Consider the following 24490-nt stretch of genomic DNA (forward strand, 5'->3'; position numbering starts at 1 on the left):
CGCATAACATCTGCCATCAACTAGAACAGCCTATGGAACAATTTCTGTGAATATGTGACAGGACACAGTTCCTATTGGAGGACCCTATCTGTACTACTTCAAGCACCACTGCATAATCGACTTGTGCAAGACCACAGCATAAGCCCCAGTGAAATGGAAGGTGTTCTACAGCAGGAATACTTTGAGGAATTGCACCATACAATTAGTAAAACAAACAAACAGTAGAACTCTTTTTGAGAGAGAGGATGTCCTTCAAAAAGAGTAAAGCTACTAATTAGTAGATTCTATTTTAAGTAAAATATTTTCCCCAAATATTTTAAACTTCAGATTGGCCAGCCAATATTTATACATACAAAAGGACAGTGTAAACAAGAAATTAGCATTCATATATGGGTCATCTCTTAAGAAAATATACTAGTATTGCACTTGAGGGTACTTCCTTGCTTTCTAATAAGGTGACTTTAAGTTAGAGTCAGAATTAAATATTTTATAAATGAATAGTAGTTTAGAAAAAAAATAGTCACTAAAATGGCAAATTGCCTTATGCAAATAGTTGTATATAGAGAAAGGTTTTCTGAATTTGCAGCATAGTTGCTGGCTAGACAATCAGGAAAATCCTTCTTGGGAATATTTATCATGGTATTCCTATAAATACAAATGGGAAACACTGTTTAATCAAAGGAAAAACAAGATGTTCCAAGACTGCGTCACAAGGCCTTACAATCAAAACAAGGGAAATCCTCTGAAGGGAAGAGATGTACTGTACGAATTCATGACTACTTTCATAGAAAACAAATATCTTTACCCCGAAGGGCTTTATGAGCATAACCAGGGTAGGGTTCAGTTTGCACTCTGATCTTCAAAGAACAGTACACATACTGTTAAGCAGTTACAATTTAGCTGCTGTCAAAATAACCCATTAAAGAAGCAAAATATGACTGAAAAGACTAACAGGAAACACTCCTAGTGTAATGTATGCAGGAAAGTAGCCAAATGTGTCAAAAATGTTTGCAAACAAGAACCTAAATGGGAGGAATTACTAGTTTCAGAACTGAAGCAGTTCATATTCAGAATCAGAAAACCCACCCATCTTTATATGAGTCTCCAGGATTTTGCTTCCAATATAATATGTTCAGTATATTTAAACTTAATGAAAGGAAAACAGATATTAGTTTTTAATGACATATTGACTTAAATATGATTTCCAGCAGTTAGGAAAACCCCAGCAGGACTTCTAAATAACTAAAGACAATAATTAAAATACGCCTGTTCTGTCCAATGTTTTTACTACTTTACAGACATAATTAACAAACAAGTTTTTTTTCTGTGTCAACAACTCTAGTTCCAGTTACAAAAAAAGAAAATTGCACATATTTAAACCACCTTAAAGTGCAAAGTTTGTGAACTTACATAATCATTTCACCTAAATACTACCTTTTGAAATTGTTTCTTGCCTCAAGTGGCTTTCCAGGCTGCAAACCTTCCTCCAAAGAAGAGCTGCACAGCCTTTCCCTGGCATTCAGAGATCGAGGCCCTTATCCTGCAATCACATTGTCTTAAATACAGAATTGCACAAGTAGTCCAGATATTAGGTACTATTTGTCGCCTATCTGTGTTGTCCTAAGGCTTCCTGCAAGTTATTCTTGTGAGCAAAAAAATCAACTGAATCAAAAATGGAATAGCTGCACAGTGTCTTTAGACTGGTGGCAATTGTAGCTCTCCGTATGTAAGTATGGTTGCAGATATGTTAACAACAAATTAGCTTTGGTGCTACCATGACGGACAGAATTCTTATGGTAGTTGGCCAGCAATTCAATATTTGGAGCCTTCTGTGTACAGTACTGTAGTTACAATTGTAGGGAAGAGCCCTCCATATCTAGAAGTACAACCCATCCAGAATTTCCCATGGGCAAACCCCTCAGAAATAAATTAGAAAAGTCTGGCAGGAATTACGATGCACTGCTTCAATAAATAAAGCAAATTAATATACAAAAATGATGTTATGAGCATTTTAAAAAGCAATTAAATAAGAAGGTGCTGCACAACAAATAAACACAAATCTATCTCCCACCTCTTCATCTCCTAGCAAATTTATTTGGATGTTTTATACAAAGAATTTCTTACATGAAGTTTAAATTCAATAGAAACTTCACAGTGATACCGGTGTTACCATAGGCTGAACTATTCCATTGACAAGATAGCTGTACTACAGCTAGGTGTTAGTATTCAAGCAACACTATTCAACCTCATCAAAGAAGACAAGTAGATTTCTAAGTAGAATTAAAGGAAGAGGGTGGAGTGGTGAGGATTTTGGATTAGAAAGGGCTAGGAGGAAAGAAAGAAAAACTTGTAAAACTGAGCATGACAAATGATAAGAAAAACCCAAAAGTATTATTTCATTCAGTTCTATTCCTCTCAGCATACTGCTGTCTCTTGCAGTGGTTCATAGCAACAACAATCACTTACTTCTGATGAAGTACAGAAAGTGTATCCTGTCTGTATATCTATCAAAAAGGATCACCTTTAGGCCTTTAAAGATATTTACACATGGACTACTGAAAGAGCTACATGCCTGGGACACCCTAATTCATTCAACAGGTGGAACAACCACTTGTATATATTTAAGATTATGAAATAAAATCAGAATGGAATATGTTAATTAATCTGTATGGCAAAAATATTCTCAATTTTGCTAATTAAGATGACTCATTAACTATGGAGGCCCATGTCAACAGTATGCAAAGAACTATTCAGTTTCATCACAGTTTCTACCTTATGAATGATGTTCTTCAGGAAATGTGGTTAGCATTTTCCAGGATGCATATGCCTTATCACAGAGGTTCCTAAACCCCAATCTGCGACCCGGTGCCAGTCTGTGGCCTGAGCCGGGCCGCGGAGAGAGCCCTCCCTGCCCCACCCCTGCACGCACTACCCTCCGCACAGCCCGTTTACATGAGTGCTGCACCACCCTTTGCGCATGCACCCTAGCATCCTCGCGAGCGCTGCACTGCCCTTTTGTGCATGTGCACGAGCACCCGAGCACACACACGAGTGTGCAAGCTCCTTTGTGCATGTGCACGAGTGCAAGGAGTGCCTTCCCCAGGGAGCGAAAAAGGTTGGGGACCACTGCCTTAGCACATTGATTGCAAATGCTCTGTAAGGGGAAGAGGAATTAATATGCAATGGCAGAATGATGCAGCTTCCCAGTTATCAAAACGAAGTCTCCTAGCTGGGATTGTTGTACAGTAGATTACTTATTTCTATTATACTCTGCCTAAACCCAAACCTACTTACTATCATGAATTCAAGACTTGACTGTTAGGAGATCTGTGGTATAAACACTTGATTAGATTAAGGCAAAAGATGTACACAAGTAACTGGCCCATAACAGGTTCACCCCCTCCCATACAACATGACTACTCAATGAAAGCATTGGCAGGAACAACCCAGTTTTACGCATGTATACCGAGAATAGAAAAAGTCTTCATTTAGTCTGTGCAGTTAAACTGCAAGAGTGAAGATTTTACAGTTGGTTTCAAAATATTTCATATTTTAAAAATAGAAAGGCTCTGGGGTTGTGAATTCATCTTGGTATTATCGTCTTTTCTATGGCACAGACAATGTGATCCCAGTTTTTGCATAAAATTGCGAGAAGAGTTACTGCAAAAAACGTGCCAATAATGTGGAAACGGCTTCTCATCATAGGAGCTATAAACTTGGCTATGGTGGAGACACATACTAATATGACAGTCATGAAGGCCAAGACGACGTTAATACATTTTCCCAGGAGGACTTTGGCGTTAACAGTTTCTGACTGCAGGGCTTGTTGCTCTTGCTGGTGGAGTTCCAGCTTAGAAACCCGTGTCTGGCATGATTCCAGAGCCTCCTAGAGACAGAAAAAAAAGAGAGAAAGGGATAGAGGAAAAAGACTAAAGAACCACCATGTTTATCCATGAAATAGATAACCATTCAAATCCTATCAGATCTCTCAAAATTCTAATTTATGAGCTCACTGTCTTAATCTATGCATACACACAATTTAAGGCACAAGTTACAACTGTTTGATAACAAATCCACTGCAAGTCTAGCAAATGGATAGGACATTTCTGTTCTCACTAAATGAAGAAAAGGTCTACAGAGGCCAGTGCTCATTTCCACTCCCATGTCCTCATATTATGTTGCACTATTTGATGAAAAGGTGAGTGTGCCATAATTTATATAGCCTTTCTATGTGGTTCAATATATTTTGTTCATTCCCTGAACATCTAGTTAAAAAAAAGATATCTGGTAGCAGAGGTGTACAATCACAGCAGGTTGGAGCCTTCCACAGGGCCATACCAGGTTCAAAAATGACCATTTTAAAATGTAAACAGGATTGCCTGGAAGGACCCAGTTGGTTCTGTTTGGAGGTGTTGTGGTGGGTACAGGTTTTGGGGACTCCCCCCCAATGTTCCCAATGCAAAATCCACAATTCCTAGAGGATGCATTCCAGATGCACAAATGGGGGGGGTGTCTTTTCCTTAACGTGGGGGTTCTCGGGTGGACAATCATAACCTCCGATTGCTTATGTCTCACTGGTTTCATGTTGACCAGCCCTGTCCGACAAGGAACTAAGGTTGCTGTCACAGAAGCAATTGTGGTAGTCATCTGTACAACTCTGAATATGGAAATTGTTTTTTTCCTCAGTCAACAAATAGCCTACTTTTTACAGAGACATCAAGTTGTTACTGCACAAACTTTTATTGATTACAGTTCACTTTGCCAGGTTTATGAAGTGTTATTCTGATAGTGAGAGCAAAGGAGAATGCATGACAGAAAATACTGATAGTGCTAATTATTAAAAATGGCCATTTAAAAAGATTATAGTGTAGACATCCTTGCACACATCAGCTGATAAAACACCTGGAACACAATAAAATAAATCACCTTTGTACTTATTTAAGACGCAGGATATAAAATTTAGCCCGTAAATCAGGGGTGGGCAAAGTGCATCCCCAGGGTTGCATGCCAAGATTATTTGTGCAACTCCTTAATGACTCCACAGGGCAACCCTCCCTGCAAAACCTAGAAACCTTCAGAAGTAGTTTCCCAATAAAATGGGGCCCACATCCCCCTGAGCCTCAAAGTCATAGGAATGAAACTGGAAATGAACTTCTAGCAACACTGGGATTTCATTTCTCATACATTTTTGCTCACTTGGTAGACTGGCACAATCTCCAGTGGTCCTCGGTGTGGAAAATTGACCCACAGACCTTCTGAAGTTGCCCACGCTCTTCCAGATGAAATATATACTAGCTGCTTCATATTGCAAACTATCTTAAGAGTTCCTTTGCTCCAGAATGACCACTTTTAGAGCAGTGACCTGGTGTCTTATTCAGGGTAGCTCAAGTGTTCTCCTGCGGGTTTCCTAAATATTCTCTCTTCTGACATCAGAGGTTCAATTGTTTATTCTTTTCTATGGAGATTGCCCTGTTTGTACCATGGAGAATATGGGATCATACTGAAATATGACTAGCTCTCATTAACTCCTGATGTTTGTTATGCATGATGTTATCATGGTGGACCAGCCAACATTCAGGCTAATGATTATAATTGTGGAGTGACAGTATGGCATTTAACAACACTGTGTGCTTACATATATATGCTACTTAGCACAACACTTCAAATGTACTGCACCATTTGGAAAGTTATGCCAAAATATATTTATTAGTCTTAAAAATGCCACAACTAGGCTGAATAGCTCAACGACCTGGAGTATCTGGTTATAGAGTCAGCGGCTGAATGTTCAATTTCCCACTATGCCTCCTGGAAGAAGAGCCAGTCTGTGTAGGCTTGGGACTGGTATACCACTTCTGAGTAATTTACACCGAAGAAACTGTGGCAAGAGTCATTGTATGTCAAAATCATATTCACTATGATTAAGATGTCACAAGATTTTGCTGCAGCAGAAATTGTCCTGAGTAGACATTGTCTAGAAGGGCGGGATAAAAATCTAATAAATAAATAAATAAATAAATAAATAAATAAAGAAAGAAAGAAAGAAAGAAAGAAAGAAAGAAAGAAAGAAAGAAAGAAAGAAAGAAAGAAAGAAAGAAAGAAAGAAAGAAAGAAAGAAAGACTCTCATGGCTACCCACTGACACAAGCTTGCCCAGTGGGGTGAGCAGGGCATAGTTGCCTGTGGTAGGGAGCCAAATCAACAGTATTTGACTACAGGCTAAGTCTTTCTCCCCCACCCTCGCTGCAGTAAACAGCTCCAACATTTAACTGACATATTTTCTGTGTTTCAGTTTCCACTCTACTGTATTTTATTCACTGCTGTATGGGAAAATGTGGCATCTATCTCCTTTCGTACCCATCTAACAGGAAGTGTGCCACCTAATCAGAAGGGCAGTGTCCCATTTGCCTTAATGGGCCAATCTCCAGTGTGGCTACCCCACAGTGGAAGTTATTTTTATGATAAGGGACACTGCCCCTTATCATGGCTATGCTGGAGACCAAAAAAAAATGGAATAAACATAAGACCCTCCCTCTTCCCTCTTCCAAAGGTATTCTTGAATTTGAATTCAGGTCTTCCAGGCCCAAAAGTATAATGCTTAATTCATGGAGGAACTGGAACTAAAATTATTGGAAACGCAAAATCATCCATTGTTTCAATTTTAGAAGTTCATTACCTGAACATCTCGTGAACGCTCATATGCCTGATATGCTACTTTTTCTTCTATACTGGCTAGTTCTTGCTTCAAGTTGGCTGTCTCATGCTGATGGAGGTCTGTTAAATCATTCAGCTGGTCTTCTAATCGCTCATACCTTTATAGTGACAAAAATATTTCTTAATAAAAATAATGTTCATACAAAATACAATTAAAGTGTATACGTTCTGATCCATGTCAACACCTTTTTTATACAAGGTAACTAGCTAGCCTCCCCTGAAATAGTGGGAATGTGCTAGCTTTAGAAGCTGGGTGGATAGTACAGTGGTGTACAGATCTGGCTGTGATGAGGAGTTTGATTCCCCAGTGTGCCTTCTGGGAGAAGAGCCAGCCCATGTAACCATGGGCAAGTTCCACAGTCACAAGGCAACCTCCCCCTCCAAAAACAAACAAACAAAACAGAATGGTAAACCAATTCTGAGTATTCTCTGCCTTAAAATACCCGAAATTGATTGCCATAAGTTAGAATTAATTTGATGACACCCAGCAATAAATGATATAGCACCTCACTAGTGCAAGCGCTTACTCTGAGCAGTTTACAGGTTAAACCTCAAAAGCCCACAAAATCCCACATAACAAAATGCATTTGACAATATGACATTCTAATAATATAGGTCTAAAATTTATACAAATTACCATTAAAATATATATTAATATTAAGATTTAACAGCATCCAGAAGAATCAGTTTCTGGAGGCAGGTTTGAGCAATTCTATTTTCAACAGCAAATACCAAATCTCCATATGACTTCCGCCAATAGCTTCATGCAGACCTTAAAAAGTATTGGGGAAATGGCTGACCCCATGGGACCCCCCATAACAGAGGTCCCAAGGGGTGGAGACGGTGTCCCTAAACTGCATCATCTGGGATTGAGTCTCAAGCAAGGACCAGAACCAGCAGAGGATGGAGTTGCAGGTATCAGAACTGTGACTGGAAGAATTCCTGGCAATTCTGGGATCTTTAGTCAAAAAGCTCCTGAAAGTCTAATTTCTACCTGTTTTGTTACACTGCTCTGACTTTGAGTCTCCTCAAACTATGCAAAACAATTTCAACAGAACAAAAAAAAATGACATACCTGTATCTTTCTTCCTGCAGTGTCTGGGAAATAAAGCCATAATCTCTTTTGAACTGCACTTTTAAATTTTCGATATCTTCTGCTAACTGAGATTGTGTTTCTTTTATTTCCCGCAGTTCTTCCGAGAGCATGGAAAGCTTTCTGTGGCTGACCAAAGCATTTGCTGCACCATGACCAAAGGACTGGTTTCCATTACTGTCGGCAGAGCCAGATGTTCCACTTGAGCACTCATCATCGCTGGCATATTTTGGCTTAGCCGCTATGGTGGCACTGCCGCCATAAACCCTGGAAGTAGTTTCCGGCCTGAAGTCATCTAAGCTGCTCTTCAAGTGAGCGATATTGTCAGCACTGCCAAACTTATTCCGGATGAGGTTTGCAAATTCTCTAGATTTGCTGAAAACAAACACTGGTGGTGTCAAGGAGACACCAGGAACACCTGTTTTGCTGCTCTCATTATTCTGGCCAGTAGTACGAGATTTTCCATGGGCATCTTTTAGCGAATGTTGGCTTTCTTTCAGATTGTCCTTCGAAGTTTCCTTGGTACTTTTGGAGGAACCGTTCTGTTCAATATCTTTGAGTTTCTTGTGATACTGTTCCAATTTCTTCTGCAGCTGGGCTATTGAATGGGCAGACTTCTGGTTCTTTTTTTCAAAGACCTGTTTAATGCGCCCAGCTTGTTGTTTGTCCGCACTGTTCACTAGCTTCAAATATTCTGCCACGTTCCCATCCCGAGCTGATTGTTCTATTTTGATTTGTTCTGTAACTTTCAGAATCTTTTGTCTCAAACTATCTGCACTGAGTTTTACTTTGTGAAACTCAAACAAACCATCAGGTACATCAAAGTTGAGGTTGGTGTCTGAACCTCCCCGACGAATATTAAGAGGCAAGCTCAGAGTATTCATTTCATGTCTTTCTACCTATGATGAGATTTTAAAAATGGAAAATAGATTAAAAGGCAGAGTTTATGACTTGCTCTTCATGCTCTTCTCTCACACATAACCACAACCACACTTAATTATTTCTTCCATGATAATATTCATAATTGTAAGTAATTTTAAGCAGTAATAAGTCTATGGCACTGAAGCATGATAAAATATGGCTCTAATGCAGATGTCAGAGGGTGGGATCCATTGGACTGTTCATTTATTTGTACAGAACACTAATATACACATATGAAGCTAAATGCAACAAAACACTATTAACTTTGCATAAGGAAAATAAACACAACGGCTGCTATCTTATTGCTTAGTATAGTAAGTCATAATTAGAGTAAGGTCATTAAATCAGTGGGGATTTAGTGAGTCAATTTCTGCATAACTTTCACTGTTTCAGTGGGTCTACTCTAGTTGCAAATTACTGTTAAGCAATGTATCAAAGAACAGAAGCATGTCCTGTGCCTCAAAGGTAAAGGTAAACGTTCCCCTTGACATTCGTGGGTATTTGAGGAAACATGATGTTATATTAATTCAAGAGGCATGGCGTATAGCAGAGGTCATCAACCCCCAGTCCACGGCCCACTGCCGGTCCGTTGTTTAAGCCCAACCAGGCCGCCAAGACAGACCTCTCCCCCCCGCACTCACCCCCACAAAGGTTGTTTGTGCCTGCACGCATGCTTGTGCACCTGCACAAATGGTGGCGTAGTCTCCCGGAGCCCAGCTGGAAAGCTAGCAGCGCGGAGGGACCCAACGGCTGAAGACAGGAGGCCGGGAAATTCAAATGGCCTCCCCACGGGGCTCTGTCTCCCACCGCGGGGTTCCTCCATGCTGCTGGCTTTCCACCCAGCCAGCAGCATGGAAAGATCCCACAGATGGAGACAGAGGGGGGGCAGGCTTGCAAGGGAGAGCAGGCGGGCAGCAGCAGGAAGAGACCCCGCAGGATGCAGGAGCCCGGGTGATGGTGCAAGGCGAGGAAGGCTCTGCACAGCCCTGACAGTCCGCCCGCTCTCCCTTGCAAGCCTGCCTTCCCCCCCTGCTCTGTCTCCAGCCACAGGGTCTCTCCGTGCTGCTGGCTGCACGAGAGACCCCACGGCAGGAGGCAGGAGCCGGGGGGGATGAGGTCTTTTGAATTTTTCCCGTGCTCTCTCGGCTGGGAGCGCATGGCCATGGGGCAAGGGGAGGAGGGCTCCGCGTAGCCTTGACAGCCCGCCCGCTCTCCCTTGCAAGCCTGCCTTCCCTCCCCAGCTCTGTCTTCAGGCGTGGGGTCTTTCCATGCTACTGGCTTTCTAGCCTGGCTAGAAAGCCAGCAGCACGGAGAGGCAGGACCCCGGGGGGAGGTCTGCCTCCCCCCCAGTTCGCCCAAGAGGTCGGCATGTCACGCACGAGCGTGAGGGGTGTTCCACTCATGTGCACAATCTCGACACGCCCACCCGTGAGCGCGAAGGGTGCCCCCGCCCCCGAACCAGTCCGCACATGGAGTCCATACCCCTCAACCGGTCTGTGGTCTGAAAAAGGTTGGGGAACACTGGTGTATAGAACCCATAGCAATGGATGGATACAAAGCCTCTGATCTGGAAGCACAGCTCTCTAAGCATGGTAAGGCCAAGGGTGGCCTAGGTACCCTAGTTTCAACATCACTAAAAGTTAAAATAGATAGTTTACCCTTTCATCCACCAATAGCTATGGCAATAGTTATACATTATCAACAAGTCTCATGTATTATAATAATGTCTATCTAACACCAGCGAAAACTAAAGCGCAAATAGAGACAGAGTGGAGGAACTTGGAAGCCTATCTCTGGAACATAATACTAAATAATCCAAAGGCATATGTCATTATAGGCGGAGATTTTGTAAGAATAGGGCAGGATGATGTCAGGTTGTACTCCAGTATGAAGATATGCCCACCTGAATCAAGGAAACACTTACTGCCTCTACACAGGATGTCCAAAGACAGTAAAGTGAATTATGCTGGACATAAGCTAATCCAGATGATCAATCAACTGAGTCTCCTTATTTTAAATGGGTCTTATCCAGATGACCACTCTGCAGAATTAACTTATTAGTCTGGAGAAAGGATGAGCATTTTAGACTACTTTGTAGTCTCTCTGTACTCCAATACATTGAGTCCTTTAAGGTTGGCGACTTTCAGGATAGCGTTCATCTACTTTTGATTATGGTGCTGGATTTACTGTGGTTTAACCCATGCATCCAAGACCTTTATAAAGAGGTTTTGGTTCAAGATAAGACTGTGAAAGTGGCTAGATGGAACCCTAGAACAGAAAATAGGATAGCTAATCTGCTGGCCTCAGATCAACTAGACGATATTCTACAGGAAATCTCTACAGCTGAAAACCTGGAGGCCTGTATTGAGGGTTATGAGGAACTAACCCTAGTTATGTATAAAAATATAGATTAGGCAAACAAGTACACCACAAGAGTATACAAACAGTTCTCTGCACCCTGGTTTTATTGAGAGTGCAGAGTAGCAAAAAGAGATCTAAGAAACAGCTACAGTAGGTAAAGAAACAACCCAGAAGGGACCCAATATTGGGTACCAAAACAACAACGAGCTCATTATAAATTCCTTCTTCAACAAAAAAAGAGAACACTTCCCTTTTTTGGTATGTGACCATCAAATTAACTCCCCCATGGCCATGAACAATTACATCCTACTAGAAGTTTGGGAACAACATTTTTAGAGGATTGCATAGCAGTTCTGAATTTGCAGAGTATGAAATTGATGAATTGGACAATCTCTCTCAATGGCCACCAGTGAATTCAGTAGAAGTGAGGAATCTTATTCAAACCTTGAAACCTGGAAAAGCCCCAGGATCAGATCTAATCACTTCAGAATTAATTAAGAAAATTTCTGACGGGTGGGTACCAATTATAACATCTTTATTTACAGCAATCGATAATACTGGGAGAACTCCCAAGGATAGGGGGCTGGCAATAATTGTTCCTATATATAAGAAAGGTAAGAAAGATCTTCCATCAAACTACAGACCTATTAGCTTACTAACTATATTAAGTAAACTGTATGCTAAACACCAGCAGTGGAAATTACGAGATTGGATTGATCAAGAGAACTGTTTGGCTGAAGAACAGGCAGGGTTTAGAGAGGGCCATTCAATTCTGGTTCAGAGTTTGATTCTGGAGCATTTAATCTCAAAATATTCTGTGTCTCTATATGCAGCTTTTATTGACTTTAGAGCCGCCTTTGATTCAATCTTCAGGAATATTCTATGGGCTAAATTAAGAGGTTCTACTACCTGTATTGACAAACGCCTCTTATTTTTTATTACAGCTCTACATAAAAATACTACAATATGAGTTAAAAACAATTCACAAGGCTATCTTACAGCTCTTACTAAGACTGAGAAAGGTGTAAAACAAGGATGTATACTGTCTCCCTTGTTATTCAACCTTTATATAAATGACCTAGCAACTCAAATCTTCCAGAACATCATCCCCCTAAATTGGCAAGCAAACGCATTGGTATACTATTGTATGCAGACAATGCCATGCTTCTCTCAAGGACACCGATAGAACTGGACACAATACTCCAGGTGAGGTCTGACCAAAGCAGAATGGAGTGGTACTATCACTTCCCTTAATCTAGACACTATGCTCCTATTGATGCAACCAAGAATTGTATTGACTTTCTTGGCAGCCGCATCACACTGCTGATTCATGTTCAGTTTGTGATCTACCAAGACTCCTAGACCCCTTTCACAGGTACTGTTGTCTAGCCAGGTGTCTTCCATCCTATATCTGTGCAGGTCATTTTTTCTGCCTAGCTGTAGGACCTGACATTTCTCCCTGTTGAAATTCATTTTGTTAGTTTTGGCTCTGATCTATCAAGGTCATTTTGAATTTTAATCCTGTCCTCTGGAGAATTAGCAACCCCTCCCAATTTGAAATCATCTGATTTTTAAGCTAGCAACCATTTGTGACTAAGATTGACATCAACAGATTTATACTGGCACAATTCTTCAATCAGATTCTGGCCAACACATAGGCTAGCTACATTTTATTGAATGACAGCATATCAGGACTATCTGTTGTGCTTCACATTTCTCTGGTGTAACAGATTCGCAGAATATTCTGTTAGAAATACTGTATTTCACAATCCCTTCACATTGATACAATGAGTGGTGTAAGTTACATTAACAATGTTAGCAAACATTTTTCCTCCTCTGTGTACTACTTGTAAGTAAAGTTTTATTCAGACTCTAGACAACTCTTGCTGCTGTTAAATTAGTATCATCTTTACAACTCCTCTTTCTTTTCTGTCACATTGTGAACTACCTTCTTAAATATATTATTACATCCAATAGAATATTTTCCATAACTTTATTCACATAAATATATCAAAATAATTATTACAGTACTTAAAATGCATTTCTGAACCAGGATCCCCTGATGTTTTTAACACCATCCTTCTAGATGATTTTGTGTCAGATTTTAACTTGCATAATTTTAGAATGCTGCATTCTCAAAAGAGTTAAATAGCAACAGTTAAATACTTCAGTCCACTTTTCCCCCCCTTGGACACTGCTGAGGATAGAGTCAGGTAGAAATGGCATGGGGCAGTTAAACTCCTGTGACAACATGGCAGATTTACTGTGAAGACTAGACAGTAAATCTAGATGGGTGGTATATAAGTTTAATAAATAAAATAAATAAGTCTGGGATACACTATTCTGAATAGCTCTGCCTCTACTATATTATGTAGATTATATAGACTATCATTCTCTTCCTAGACATGATTCAAAGGTTTTTTCCTGACATTTAAAGTTTTACATTGCTTGATACTGGGTGTTTTAAGATCATATTTTATATGTTAAAGATCTGCTTCTGAAACCTTTTCTCCAAGTGCCTTTGCATTCAGAAGATCAGGTGGGTGCTACTGCAGAAAGGACAAAAGGTACTCATGAAAAGAAATATCTATTTTTGGTAATATGCCTCCAGCAGGAAAAGAAAATAGCTTTTGTATACCCTTTGCATGCATGCCTCCCTGTCTGGAAGCAAGGCACTCTGTATTTGTAGTGGAAAAATAAATGTGAAAATATGAAATGTGAAAATGCCCCAAATACCACTGCCTGACCCCTGTTAATTCAATGTTTGTCTGGAGCATTTCATGAAAGTAGAAATGATTTTATCAGATATGGACAGTACACAAATGAGTCATCAGCTTATTATTAGAAACCTATCCTGCCCTTCTTATTTTCCAATATATTGAGAGAAGGGAATACGTCATTTGCAGAAGAGACTGTAAGAATATGTTGTGAAACAAAAGTAATGAATTAGCAACACAAACACCTACCTTACTAAAGCCAATCCAAAATGCAAAATAGTAAAATGACTATCAGCAGGAGGCACACTATTCCCAGTATGCCACAAGCCCTAATGTTTCTGTTTGCAGTACCTGACAGCACAGAGCAGATTTTGGTATGGTTTTTCCTTGCAAAAGGAAAACTGCTGTAAAGTTAAAATTATCCTTCCATCGGTGGAAGGATAATTTCCAAGGATCAGTGTAGCAGGGATGGTGCAAATAAAGATTCAGTTGAATGAAAATTAAGCACGACAGTAGCCCTACTGAAATCAGCTGTTGATTTTCAATTCTGAATAGCACATGATAGTATCCAGTTGGCACTCATCAAATGCTAAAATAAATGCACTGATGTTTATATAAAGGAAAATGTGCAATAATGCACTGATGTTTATACAAAGGAAAATGTGCAATCTGCACAAATCAGCCTTGTTGCACCAGCCATAACCCACACAGAATGCCTAATTTGCAATGTGGCAGAGGATTAAACTAATTCACTGATAAATTAAAAATAAAAATCAGCTCCACTAATCCATTCTGTGATTCTGATGCAGCTTCAAAGAGCAGTTTCCAAAAGCAGCCCTTCCAAACTGTGTCTGCAGCCAACTGTTAGTAAATTAGACTGAAGGATAATAGGCAGGCCCAGATGTGCCCTGAAAGCTTCCTCAACAGCCCTTTGCAAGTACTGTATTAGCATTGCTAGCCACAGAAAATGTGGCCATATTTAATGGCTTTAAATATTCTTTTTGTTGCACTCATGACACTCATGCTTGTTACAATAATAGCAAAATCAGCATGGGTACTATTACTGCTATATCATGCAGTCACTTTCATAACATATTTTGCAGCTAGGATATACAGATTTGATTTTTCTTCTTTTTGTGTTGTTCCAATGCAAATCAAAGAAATGAACATGTGAGTATCAAAACATTTGCAACTCCAACAATTTTCTAAGAGAAGGGTTGCATTTTTTTTGACAGAATTGCAAAGCTGCCAATATTTGTGGTCATGTCTGTATGTACTTCTGCAGTACTTTTTCCTGCAATATATTTCTGTCCCTGCTGTTGAAGGACCAGTTTGAGGATTCTTTTATGACACCTAGCATGAACAGTGGCCTCACATCCCAATACATAATTTTTTAAAGGAGGAAGAGGAAAAACCCGGAAATACATTTATGAAATCAAGGACAGTTATGTTGGTCATCTGTGAAAGTGATTCCCAACCTTGGGCAACCCAGGTGTTCTTGGAATGCAATTACCAAAAGCCCTCACTACCAACTGTGGTGGCCATGATTTCTGGGAGTTGCAGTCCAAGGTTGGGAACGACTGAACTATGAGAACAAAAGCAAACTAAAATCCACAGGCAAGCAGTAGCTTCAGGTTAGTTCACTTGCCAGTCAATGGGGGTGTTGTTTAAGTAATTTCTCTATTAGAAGGAACAGTAACACGGGGATGTGTGTGCTAGGGTTCAAATATAATTTCAACCCAGAACTGTGGAGCTTGAAGGCACTCCCAAGAGTCATCTTGTTCAGTCCCTGACAATGCAAGGGGCATAGCTATCCAACCTTTGTTTAAAAATCTCTGTTGAAGTGGAGCCCACCATCTCCACTGTTTCAACAGATCTTACTGTCAGGGCTCTCTTCATAATGCATACTTGGAATCTCTTTTTAAAATTGAACCCACTTTTTCCAGTCCTATCTTCTGCAGCAACAGTAAACAAGTTCGCTCCATATTCCATGTGACAGACCTTCAGGTATTTGAAGATGGCTATCACATAACTTCTCAATATTCTCTTCTTCAATCTTTATCTTGTATAGTTTAACAGTCTTTCAACCTCCGATAATTAAAACATACTACATTCCCTCGTCCATTCTTCTTAAGCGACCAGATCTAGAATATTCACATAATCATAGAATCATGAAGTTGGAAGGGGCCTTTAAGGCCATCTAGTCCAACCCCCTACTCAATGCAGGAATACAAATAAAAGGATATCTGATGGTTGTTGTTGGTACGTTTTTTGGGCTGTTTGGCCGTGTTCTGGAGGTTTTTCTTCCTAACGTTTCACCAGTCTCTGTGGCCAGCATCTTCAGAGGACAGGAGTTAGAACTCCATCGGATCCCAGCTGTGAAAGCCTTCGAGAATACAAAAAAATTTATCTGCCAGGTGGTTGTCTAAATTTCTCTGGAATGCCTCCAGTGTTGGAGCACTCACCACCTCTCGAGGCAATTGATTCCATTGTACAGCTCTAACAGTTAGGAAGTTTTTCCTAATATTCAACTAAAATCTGGCTGCTTGTAACTTGAGCTCATTCTTCTGTATCCTGCATTCTGGGATGATTGAGAACAGATCCTTGCCCTCCTCTGAATGACAGCCTTTCAAGTATTTGAAAGGTGCTATCATATCTCCCCTCAGTCTTGTTTTCTCAAGGCTAAACATGCCCAGTTCTTTCAGCCTTTCCTCATAAGCCTTGGTTTCCAGCCCCCTGATCATCTCTGTCACCCTCCTTTGAACTTGTTCCAATCTGTCACAATCCTTCTTGAAGTGTGGTGTCCATAACTGGACTCAATACTTAAGATGAGGCCTAACCAATGCTGAATAGAGGGGAACTACCGTAGTACCTCACAGGATTTGAAGACTATATGTCTGTTAAGGCAGCCTAATGTAGCATTTGACTTTTTGCAGCCACAGCACACTGTTGGCTCACATTCAGCTTGTGATCAAAAACAACTCCAAGGTCCTTCTCATTTGTAATATTAAGAGCACAGAAGTGACAAAACAGCTCTATCTGAGAAAGGGCACTTCTAATACAGGATGTAATCATATAGAGAAATAGAACATAATTTGGACCACTTATGGAGTGGTCTAGTGTGATCTTTTCCCTAGCAGTCACACAAAACCCAGGGAAAAATACTCAGGCCCGGCCCCAATCAGTCCCCAAGCTGGAGTGTTTTGAATTGGTCCAGCTACAGGGCTTTTACTTTTAAGGGCTGAACTGGAGTAATTCCCCAACAGATGGAAGGGTCACTTTAAGGAAGATTGCTCTTGCTAAAACGACCCCTTCTGGAGCTATCTGACGCACACCTCTGCAGCTGTGTGAATGCACTCATAGATACACACTCCCTCCACCAAGTTGTTTGCCTAGTTCCTTCAGCCAGGAAAATGAAGTAATCCATATATAGAACTGGTGATAGCCTAGTACCCTGTTTCCCCGAAAATAAGACCTAACATGAAAATAAGCCCTAGTATGATTTTTCAGGATGCTCATAATATAAGCTGTACCTCAAAAATAAGCCCCAGTTAAGTGAAACCCCACCCTCCACCATTGTGCAGCCACCAGAAGATGACATGACTATATTTGAATAAATGTAGATTGTTGTCCATGAAAAATAATAAAACACCTCCTGAAAATAAGCCCTATAATGCAATCAATCAATACTTTATTACGGTCAAAGACCAGTAAAACCAAATCAATATAAAATAGATACATATAATTATGGCTTGGTAAGATCAGTCAGGGTAATAAAATTCACATTTTTGAGCAAAAAATAAAACCCTGTCTTATTTTGGGGAAACACAGTACTTGATGGGACTCTTTTTACATCCCATCAATTCACTTCCAAATTATGGCGACCCTATAAATGAGCGATCTCCAAAATGTCCTGTTCTCAACTCTTGCAAACGCAAGCCTGAGCCATCATTTAGGGAGTAAATCCATCTCATATTTAGTCTTTTTCTACTGCCTTTGAACTTTCTCAGCATTATTATCTTTCCCAGAGAATCCTGCCTTCTTGTGCCCAAAGGAGGACAGCCTCAGTTTCATCATTTTTGCCTCCTCAGATATTTCAGGCTTGATTTACTCCAAGACTAACTTGTTCATCTTTCTGGCAGACCAGGGTATCCACAAAGTATTCCTCCAGCACCATATTTCAAACAAATCGGGTTTTTCCTGTCAGCTTTCTTAATTGTTCATCTTTCACACTCATACATGGTGATCAGGAGTACAACAGTGTGGATGGTCTTCATCTTTATCTCCAGTGACACATCCTTACACTTGATAATTGTTTTCCAGTTCCTCCATTGCTGCCCTTCTGAGTCTCAATCTTCTTCTGTGTACTTGACTGCAATCTCCATTTAGATTGAGGATTGAACCAAGGTATACAAAAATCTTTCACTATTTCAATTTCTTACTTGTCAACATTAAAGTCGTGCCGTTCTTCTGTAGTTATTACATTTGTCTTCCTAGCATTCAGCTGCAGTCCTGCTTTGGCACATTAACAAGACGAATTACAGAGGAGCAAAATTTCTTTCATCTTTATTTGACCTGGCTGGATAGCTCAGTGGTTTAGGTATATGGCTGCAGAGCCAGAGGTTGGGAATTTGATTACCACTGTGCCTCCTGTGAGTACAGCCAGACTGCGTGTCGTTAGGCAAGTTGCACAATCTCAAGATGCCCTAATAAGAAGGGAATGGTAAACCACTTCAGAATATTCTCTATCTGGAAAATCCTGGAAGATGTCACCATCATTCTGTATGGACATTATAGCTCATGATTATAATTGATTTTTATTTGATCTACAAATGCAGCAAGAATCAAGGAACAAGCGCAGAACACTGGCCATAAAAAGAAATAACAAAAGTCCCACAGAATATTTGTGTATTATTTTGTATAATTTAGAAAACAAATGAATTACAGTGAACGATCAAATGAATAACTTACTAGTACAGCTACAACTATACAGGTACTTAATCCATGAAAGCTTGTTTACTGTATGATGATTTTTGGTGACATATAAAGGTATTGCCTATTTTTGCAACTATACTTAAGTATCTTTCCTCTAGATGGCAACAGATTTTCATTTATCATGTCATCATAAGAATATATAGAACACTATCTCATTACTGATCTTCAGTTTTAAAAAAACTGTTCAAAACTCTTTTGCCTGTGGCTATTAAAAATTCAGTTCTCCTTAATTCAAAGGAATTTTGGGGACATACTTTCTGATTATGTTGTCCCTGTAGAACCCAGTTATGACTAATATCCTTTGGATACTAAATATTCTTACATTTTAACAGCTATAAATATGATCATGATGCTATATATAATCTGTGTGTGCTTTGCACAAATATTTATAAATATTCTAATTGTGCTAAGAAGATGTTTACTTACACCAATGCATCTCTGTAAGAATTTTAAAAAATTAGTTAAAACAGCATGCATTCTTTCTATCATAGTATCTGTGATTATTTTACACTATAAAGGCAGTAAAACTGAAGATTAACCTCGGGAAATTTGCACTGTTTTCTTATAAGTATAAACATAATTATACACTGAAACTCTTTAGTTAGTGTAATGAGTTGTAAACCCACTAAATTAGTGGGGATTTTAAAGCCACCCCCCCCTCTGAATATTCCATTGATTCAAAGGGCCTATTCCAGTTGTACTTGACAACTTTTAAAAAATGAAATTTCAACCAGGGAACTGTAGAGCTAAAAGATACCTTAATTCAATGCCCTTCCAGTCAGGGAATCCACAGCTGAAGCATTCCTCCAAAGTCTTATCACCCTATAAAGCAAATACTGTGCCACATGTTCATTTCTACTCGACATTTCAGCGTATTGCATTATCAAATTAAAAACAAACTTATGCTTTAAGAAAATAGGCTATGAATTATAGTCCTTACAAACATTATGTTTCAACATTTACTTTCCATTAAATTAATTAGAAGTAAAATTGTCTGTTGCCAAAATTGAAAATCCGTTAGTTGTCCCGGGACTTCTGTTTTGCTACTTAGAATTTAATACAATAATGAATAGCAGCAGAAAAAAACATTAAGTGCCTCGTATAACAAAAATATATAAAGATTTCTGATTCTTAAAATAGCCATTAACTCATTTATTGGCTCTGTCAGTGCAACTAATGAATTACACAAAAGTCCATGAAAGTTTGTGTCAAATAAAACTTCTTAGTTTCCAAGGTGCCACAAGATTATTTGTTGTCTGTCTCTTATCTATGTTCAAAAGCATCAGCACATTCAACACTGTTGCTAAAAAAAAAAGTTATCTTAATTAGCTTCTAAAATCAATAAAACATCCTTCACAACCACGGACAACCTGAATATTTAAAAAAAATAGAGGAAAGGAAAGATTAGCAGTTTATCACATGTCCAGCAATTGGATTGACTTTCATTTTGATCACATGTCTTGAATTGGAAAATCAGAAAAGCAAAAGCCTGTTTTTAAAAAGCTGTTTGGAATATATAGATACTGTATTTCATTAAGACACAACAGGTGCACACAAACTGATGCCTATCAGTCTCCCAGGTCAAAAGATACTTATTTTTCTGGAGAAATTTTAAGAATTTTTCTGAATTCTTAGCTACTTAATCATTGCATTCTAAGAGGAAAAAGAGAGCCCAACTGCAAAATAAAGTGGCTTTTCACGTGTTTCTAGTACTGTATTACATGCTACAAAATAAAAATAGAGCAAATAAAACTGGAAGGAAAGGAGCACACATTATTGGCTGGAAACATCACAGAGACGTACAGGTAATAAATGGGATGCCCCACAGATACTTCTTCTTGTTGTTTAGTCATTAAGTCGTGTGCGACTCTTCGTGAGTCCAGAGCACGCCAGGCCCTCCTGTCTTCCACTGCCTCCCGGAGTTTGGTCAAATTCATGTTGGTAGCTTCAATGACACTGTCCAACCATCTCATCCTCTGTCGTCCCCACAAATACTAGAACTCAGCAAACCATTATTAATGATTGTTAGAAGATCAGCTAGGGCAAAAAGAAGGAAGAATTTCTTCAGATCCTTCTTATGAACCTACCAGGGAGAGGAAGATAGACCATTGCACTAGACTGGGCTTTGGTATGATCTAGTAAATCAATTATCCGATTCTAAAGAGTTCTAAGAAATTTTTAAATCAACTTTTATGTAGACTCAATGGGCAACTATTTCCAAAGACAGACCGACTGCACAGGGAAGACACTGAAATCCACAAACACCATCAGAGCTTCAACAAAAAAAAGTTTAAACCCAACAAAGCTTGGCTCTCTGCACTGAAAAATACAGCCTGCAAAGGGTCAATGAACTCTACCCAGCCACAAGGACCGGTGATCACTACACACAAAAGACCAGCTAACAACACCCATCAATCACAGTGACAGATAATCTATCCCTCTTATCACAACAATACACTCACAACAAAAACACACTGATCACCATAATCACCCATCTCCTGAAAAGGACAAAAGCTGATCCCACAGCTATAAATACTCAACTCTCAAACAGTGCTACTCCTGTCCTCTGAAGATGCCGACCACAGAGACTGGCAAAATGTTAGGAAGAACAACCTTCAGAACATGGCCAGAGCCCGAAAAACCCACAACAACCAATACTTCTTTAAGTATAACAGTGTGAATTTTGGCTGGTGCAATCTGTCTTATTAAGAGGCAAAAAAGCTCTTCCTGCCAAGTCTCTTTTTCAGTACAATAATTAAATGTCCCTGAGTCTTGACATACGCTATGTTGGGGTCTGCCCTTTCCAGTAGGCTTATAATTTTAAAAACAGGTTTTTCTGATCTTAACAAGACCAGAACGTTGCACTCACCTCTTATTCTAGTTTTACAATGACATCATGAAAATTAAAATGAAGACATTATTTAGCTGTTATTTCAGTTGCTATATGCTATTGAGTTACTTATGGTAATCTTGTTAGGAATGTCAAGATATGTGAGGTGTTCAAAGAGTGGTTTACCACCACCACCCCATGGGGAAGGTCCGTAGCTGAGCAGGGATTTGAACCCAGGTCTCCTGAGCCTTAGTCCGATGCTTTATCCACCATAATACACTAGCTCTCTGTTGTCCTATATTGTAAATCGTTGTTAGATTTTGACAAGAGAAACTACTGAATTATTTGAAAAACTGATTCATTCATACACCACAGCAATTGTCATCATCTAATAAGAACAGACTAGGATCTATAAATTTCCTCTCCAGCTCTCAGTGGGCAAATGAAATTTTATCTGCACCATTAAAATGGTGTTTTAAAATATGGCTTCTGTGCAGTGACTGGAATGACAGATGAGGTCTATCATAAATTTCACATAATAAATGAATACTCTATGTAAAATGTTCCTCACTGTGAAAAGTCTGAATATATTATGTGTGTTTAAGCAAGTATTAAGAATTAATTAAACAAGCTTTAAAAATATGTCTTTAGATTTTTCACAGATTAGAATAGTTGTAGTAATACATTATTTAGCATCAAGTGTTGTTTCTGCTGTTTTGTTTAGGCTCTGTATGACTGCAGAAATGCATCTATGGGCAATTATTTATAAAGACACACAATGACAATAAAACCAGACATACACAGTGACATGCAAATGATACCACTCTGATGGCAGAAAGTGAGGGTGAAAGAGGAGTGCGCAAAAAAGGGTCTGAAGCTCAACATAAAAACAACTAAGATCATGGCCACTGGTCCCATCCCCTCCTGGCAAATAGAATGGGAAGATAGGGAGGCAGTGACAAATTTTACTTTCTTGGGCTCCATGAGCACTGCAGATGGGGACAGCAGCCACAAAATTAAAAGACGCCTGCTTCTTGGGAGGAAAGCGATGACAAACCTAGACAGCATCTTAAAAAGCAGAGACATCACATTGCCAACAATGCATAGTCAAAGCTATGGTTTTTCCAGTAGCAATGCATGGAAGTGAGAGGTGGACCATAAAGAAGGCTGCCCACTGAAGAATTGATGCTCTTTCGAACTGTGGTGCTGGAGGAGGCTCTTGAGAGTCCCCTGGACTGCAAGGAGAACAAACCTATCCATTCTGAAGGAAATCAACCCTGATTGCTCACTGGAAGGACAGATCCTGAAGCTGAGGCTCCAATACTTTGGCCATCTCATGAGAAGAGAAGACTCCCTGGAAAAGACCCTGATGTTGGGAAGGTGTGAAGGCAAGAGGAGAAGGGGACGACAGAGGATGAGATGGTTGGGCAGTGTCCTCGAAGCTATGAACATGAATCTGACCAAACTCCAGGAGGCACTGGAAGACAGGAGAGCATGGCGTGCTCTGGTCCATGGGTCACGAAGAGTCGGACATGACTTAACGACTAAACAAAAATACACAGTGACAGATTAAGAACTAGCATTCATTGCAGATCTGAAGTTTTTAAAGATTTGCCACACATACAATCACAAAGAAATCAGTCCACTTTTTTTTTTAATATATCAGATTACATTCTAAAGGCCAGCCTGGAAACAGTCTTATCACACGGCAATTACACTAGTGTAGGCTATGGAAGGGGCTGACCTTCTGAGGACCCACCCTTTCTAGCCTTATGAGTCTGTAGTTTAAAGAAGAAATTGAGCCCTTGAAACAACTTGCAATTTGGAATAGAGTGCACCCAGTAAGGGCTCTATCATCCCAATAATTATTTTAATGAAGAAACACCTGGATAACTTTTTTCACCTCAATATGATTACAAGGACAACATCTGTCTTTAAAGGGAATGTAAGCAAAATGCTTGTCCAGAAATGATTATGATAAAACATGGATGGAGGGCAATAGGTCTTCTGTCTTTAGGTATCTATGAAAAACCATAAATAACGTACAAAGTGATCAAAAGCAGAGTGAGATCTGTGACTACAGAATGCATGCTATATAGGCTGATGTATATAATAATTTCAAGTTATCATCTAGTCCAGTGGTCCCCAACCTTTTTAACCTAGAGTGGTCAATATGACCAGATAGGCGGGGTATAAATGGAATAAATAAATAAATAAATAAATAAATAAATAAATAAATCCCACGGACAAGTTGGGGAAGGTGGGGCACCCCCCTTGCTTGTGCACATGCACACACTCTTGTGCAAAGGAGCAGGAGGGAATCTGTGCAGGCGGGCAGGCATGTGCTCATGCACAATGGGCGGCACGGTGCTCGTGCAGGTGCGTGAGCACTCGTGCGCATGCGTGAAGGGTGCCATGCCAAGCGGGGGCACTCATGCGCTTGCACAAAGGGGTGGGGAGTGCTTGCACAGACGCAGGTGCTTGCACACAGGTGCAAAGGAGCTCTGCAGGGGGAGTGTGGAGGGGGAGGTCTTGTCTCTGCAGCCTGGTCCAGCTCAGGCCACGGACCAGCACCAGGCTGCGGACTGGGGGTCGGGGATCTCTGATCTAGTCTCTGTTTAGCTATAAACATAGCTTGCTTTAAATCAAGTGACAGCAAATAATGAGAAAAACATATGTTTTCTTTTTAATCTTTTCTCCAAATTGGCACAGAGGAACCTAGAAACACTGATACAACATACTACTGATTTTAACTTTGAATCTAATAATTTCATCTATGAGAATATGTATAGTATAACTTCTGAGGGCAAGAAGGATGCAGTGGGTAATGGATTTTTGTTATACCTCAGACGCCACAGAGCCA

At 39.8% G+C, this 24490-nt stretch overlaps 1 protein-coding gene across 3 annotated transcripts in view; it reads right to left on the reverse strand.

The window, feature by feature from the left end:
• Positions 1-3103: 3103 nt before the first annotated feature.
• The window catches only part of TMCC3 (transmembrane and coiled-coil domain family 3), a 120556-nt gene continuing 99169 nt past the window's right edge, over positions 3104-24490 (reverse strand). For all 3 annotated transcript variants that reach the window (XM_073000278.2, XM_020815848.3, XM_020815856.3), the window contains exons 2-4: positions 7786-8702; positions 6673-6808; positions 3104-3886 (exon numbers count right to left, since the gene is read on the reverse strand). In XM_073000278.2, the coding sequence (XP_072856379.2) occupies positions 3584-3886; positions 6673-6808; positions 7786-8702 (1356 nt within the window). In that variant the 3' untranslated portion in view covers positions 3104-3583. The remainder of the gene's footprint in view (positions 3887-6672; positions 6809-7785; positions 8703-24490) is intronic.

Source organism: Pogona vitticeps, chromosome 5 (genome assembly GCF_051106095.1).
Source record: "Pogona vitticeps strain Pit_001003342236 chromosome 5, PviZW2.1, whole genome shotgun sequence".
Lineage (NCBI taxonomy): Eukaryota > Metazoa > Chordata > Lepidosauria > Squamata > Agamidae > Pogona > Pogona vitticeps.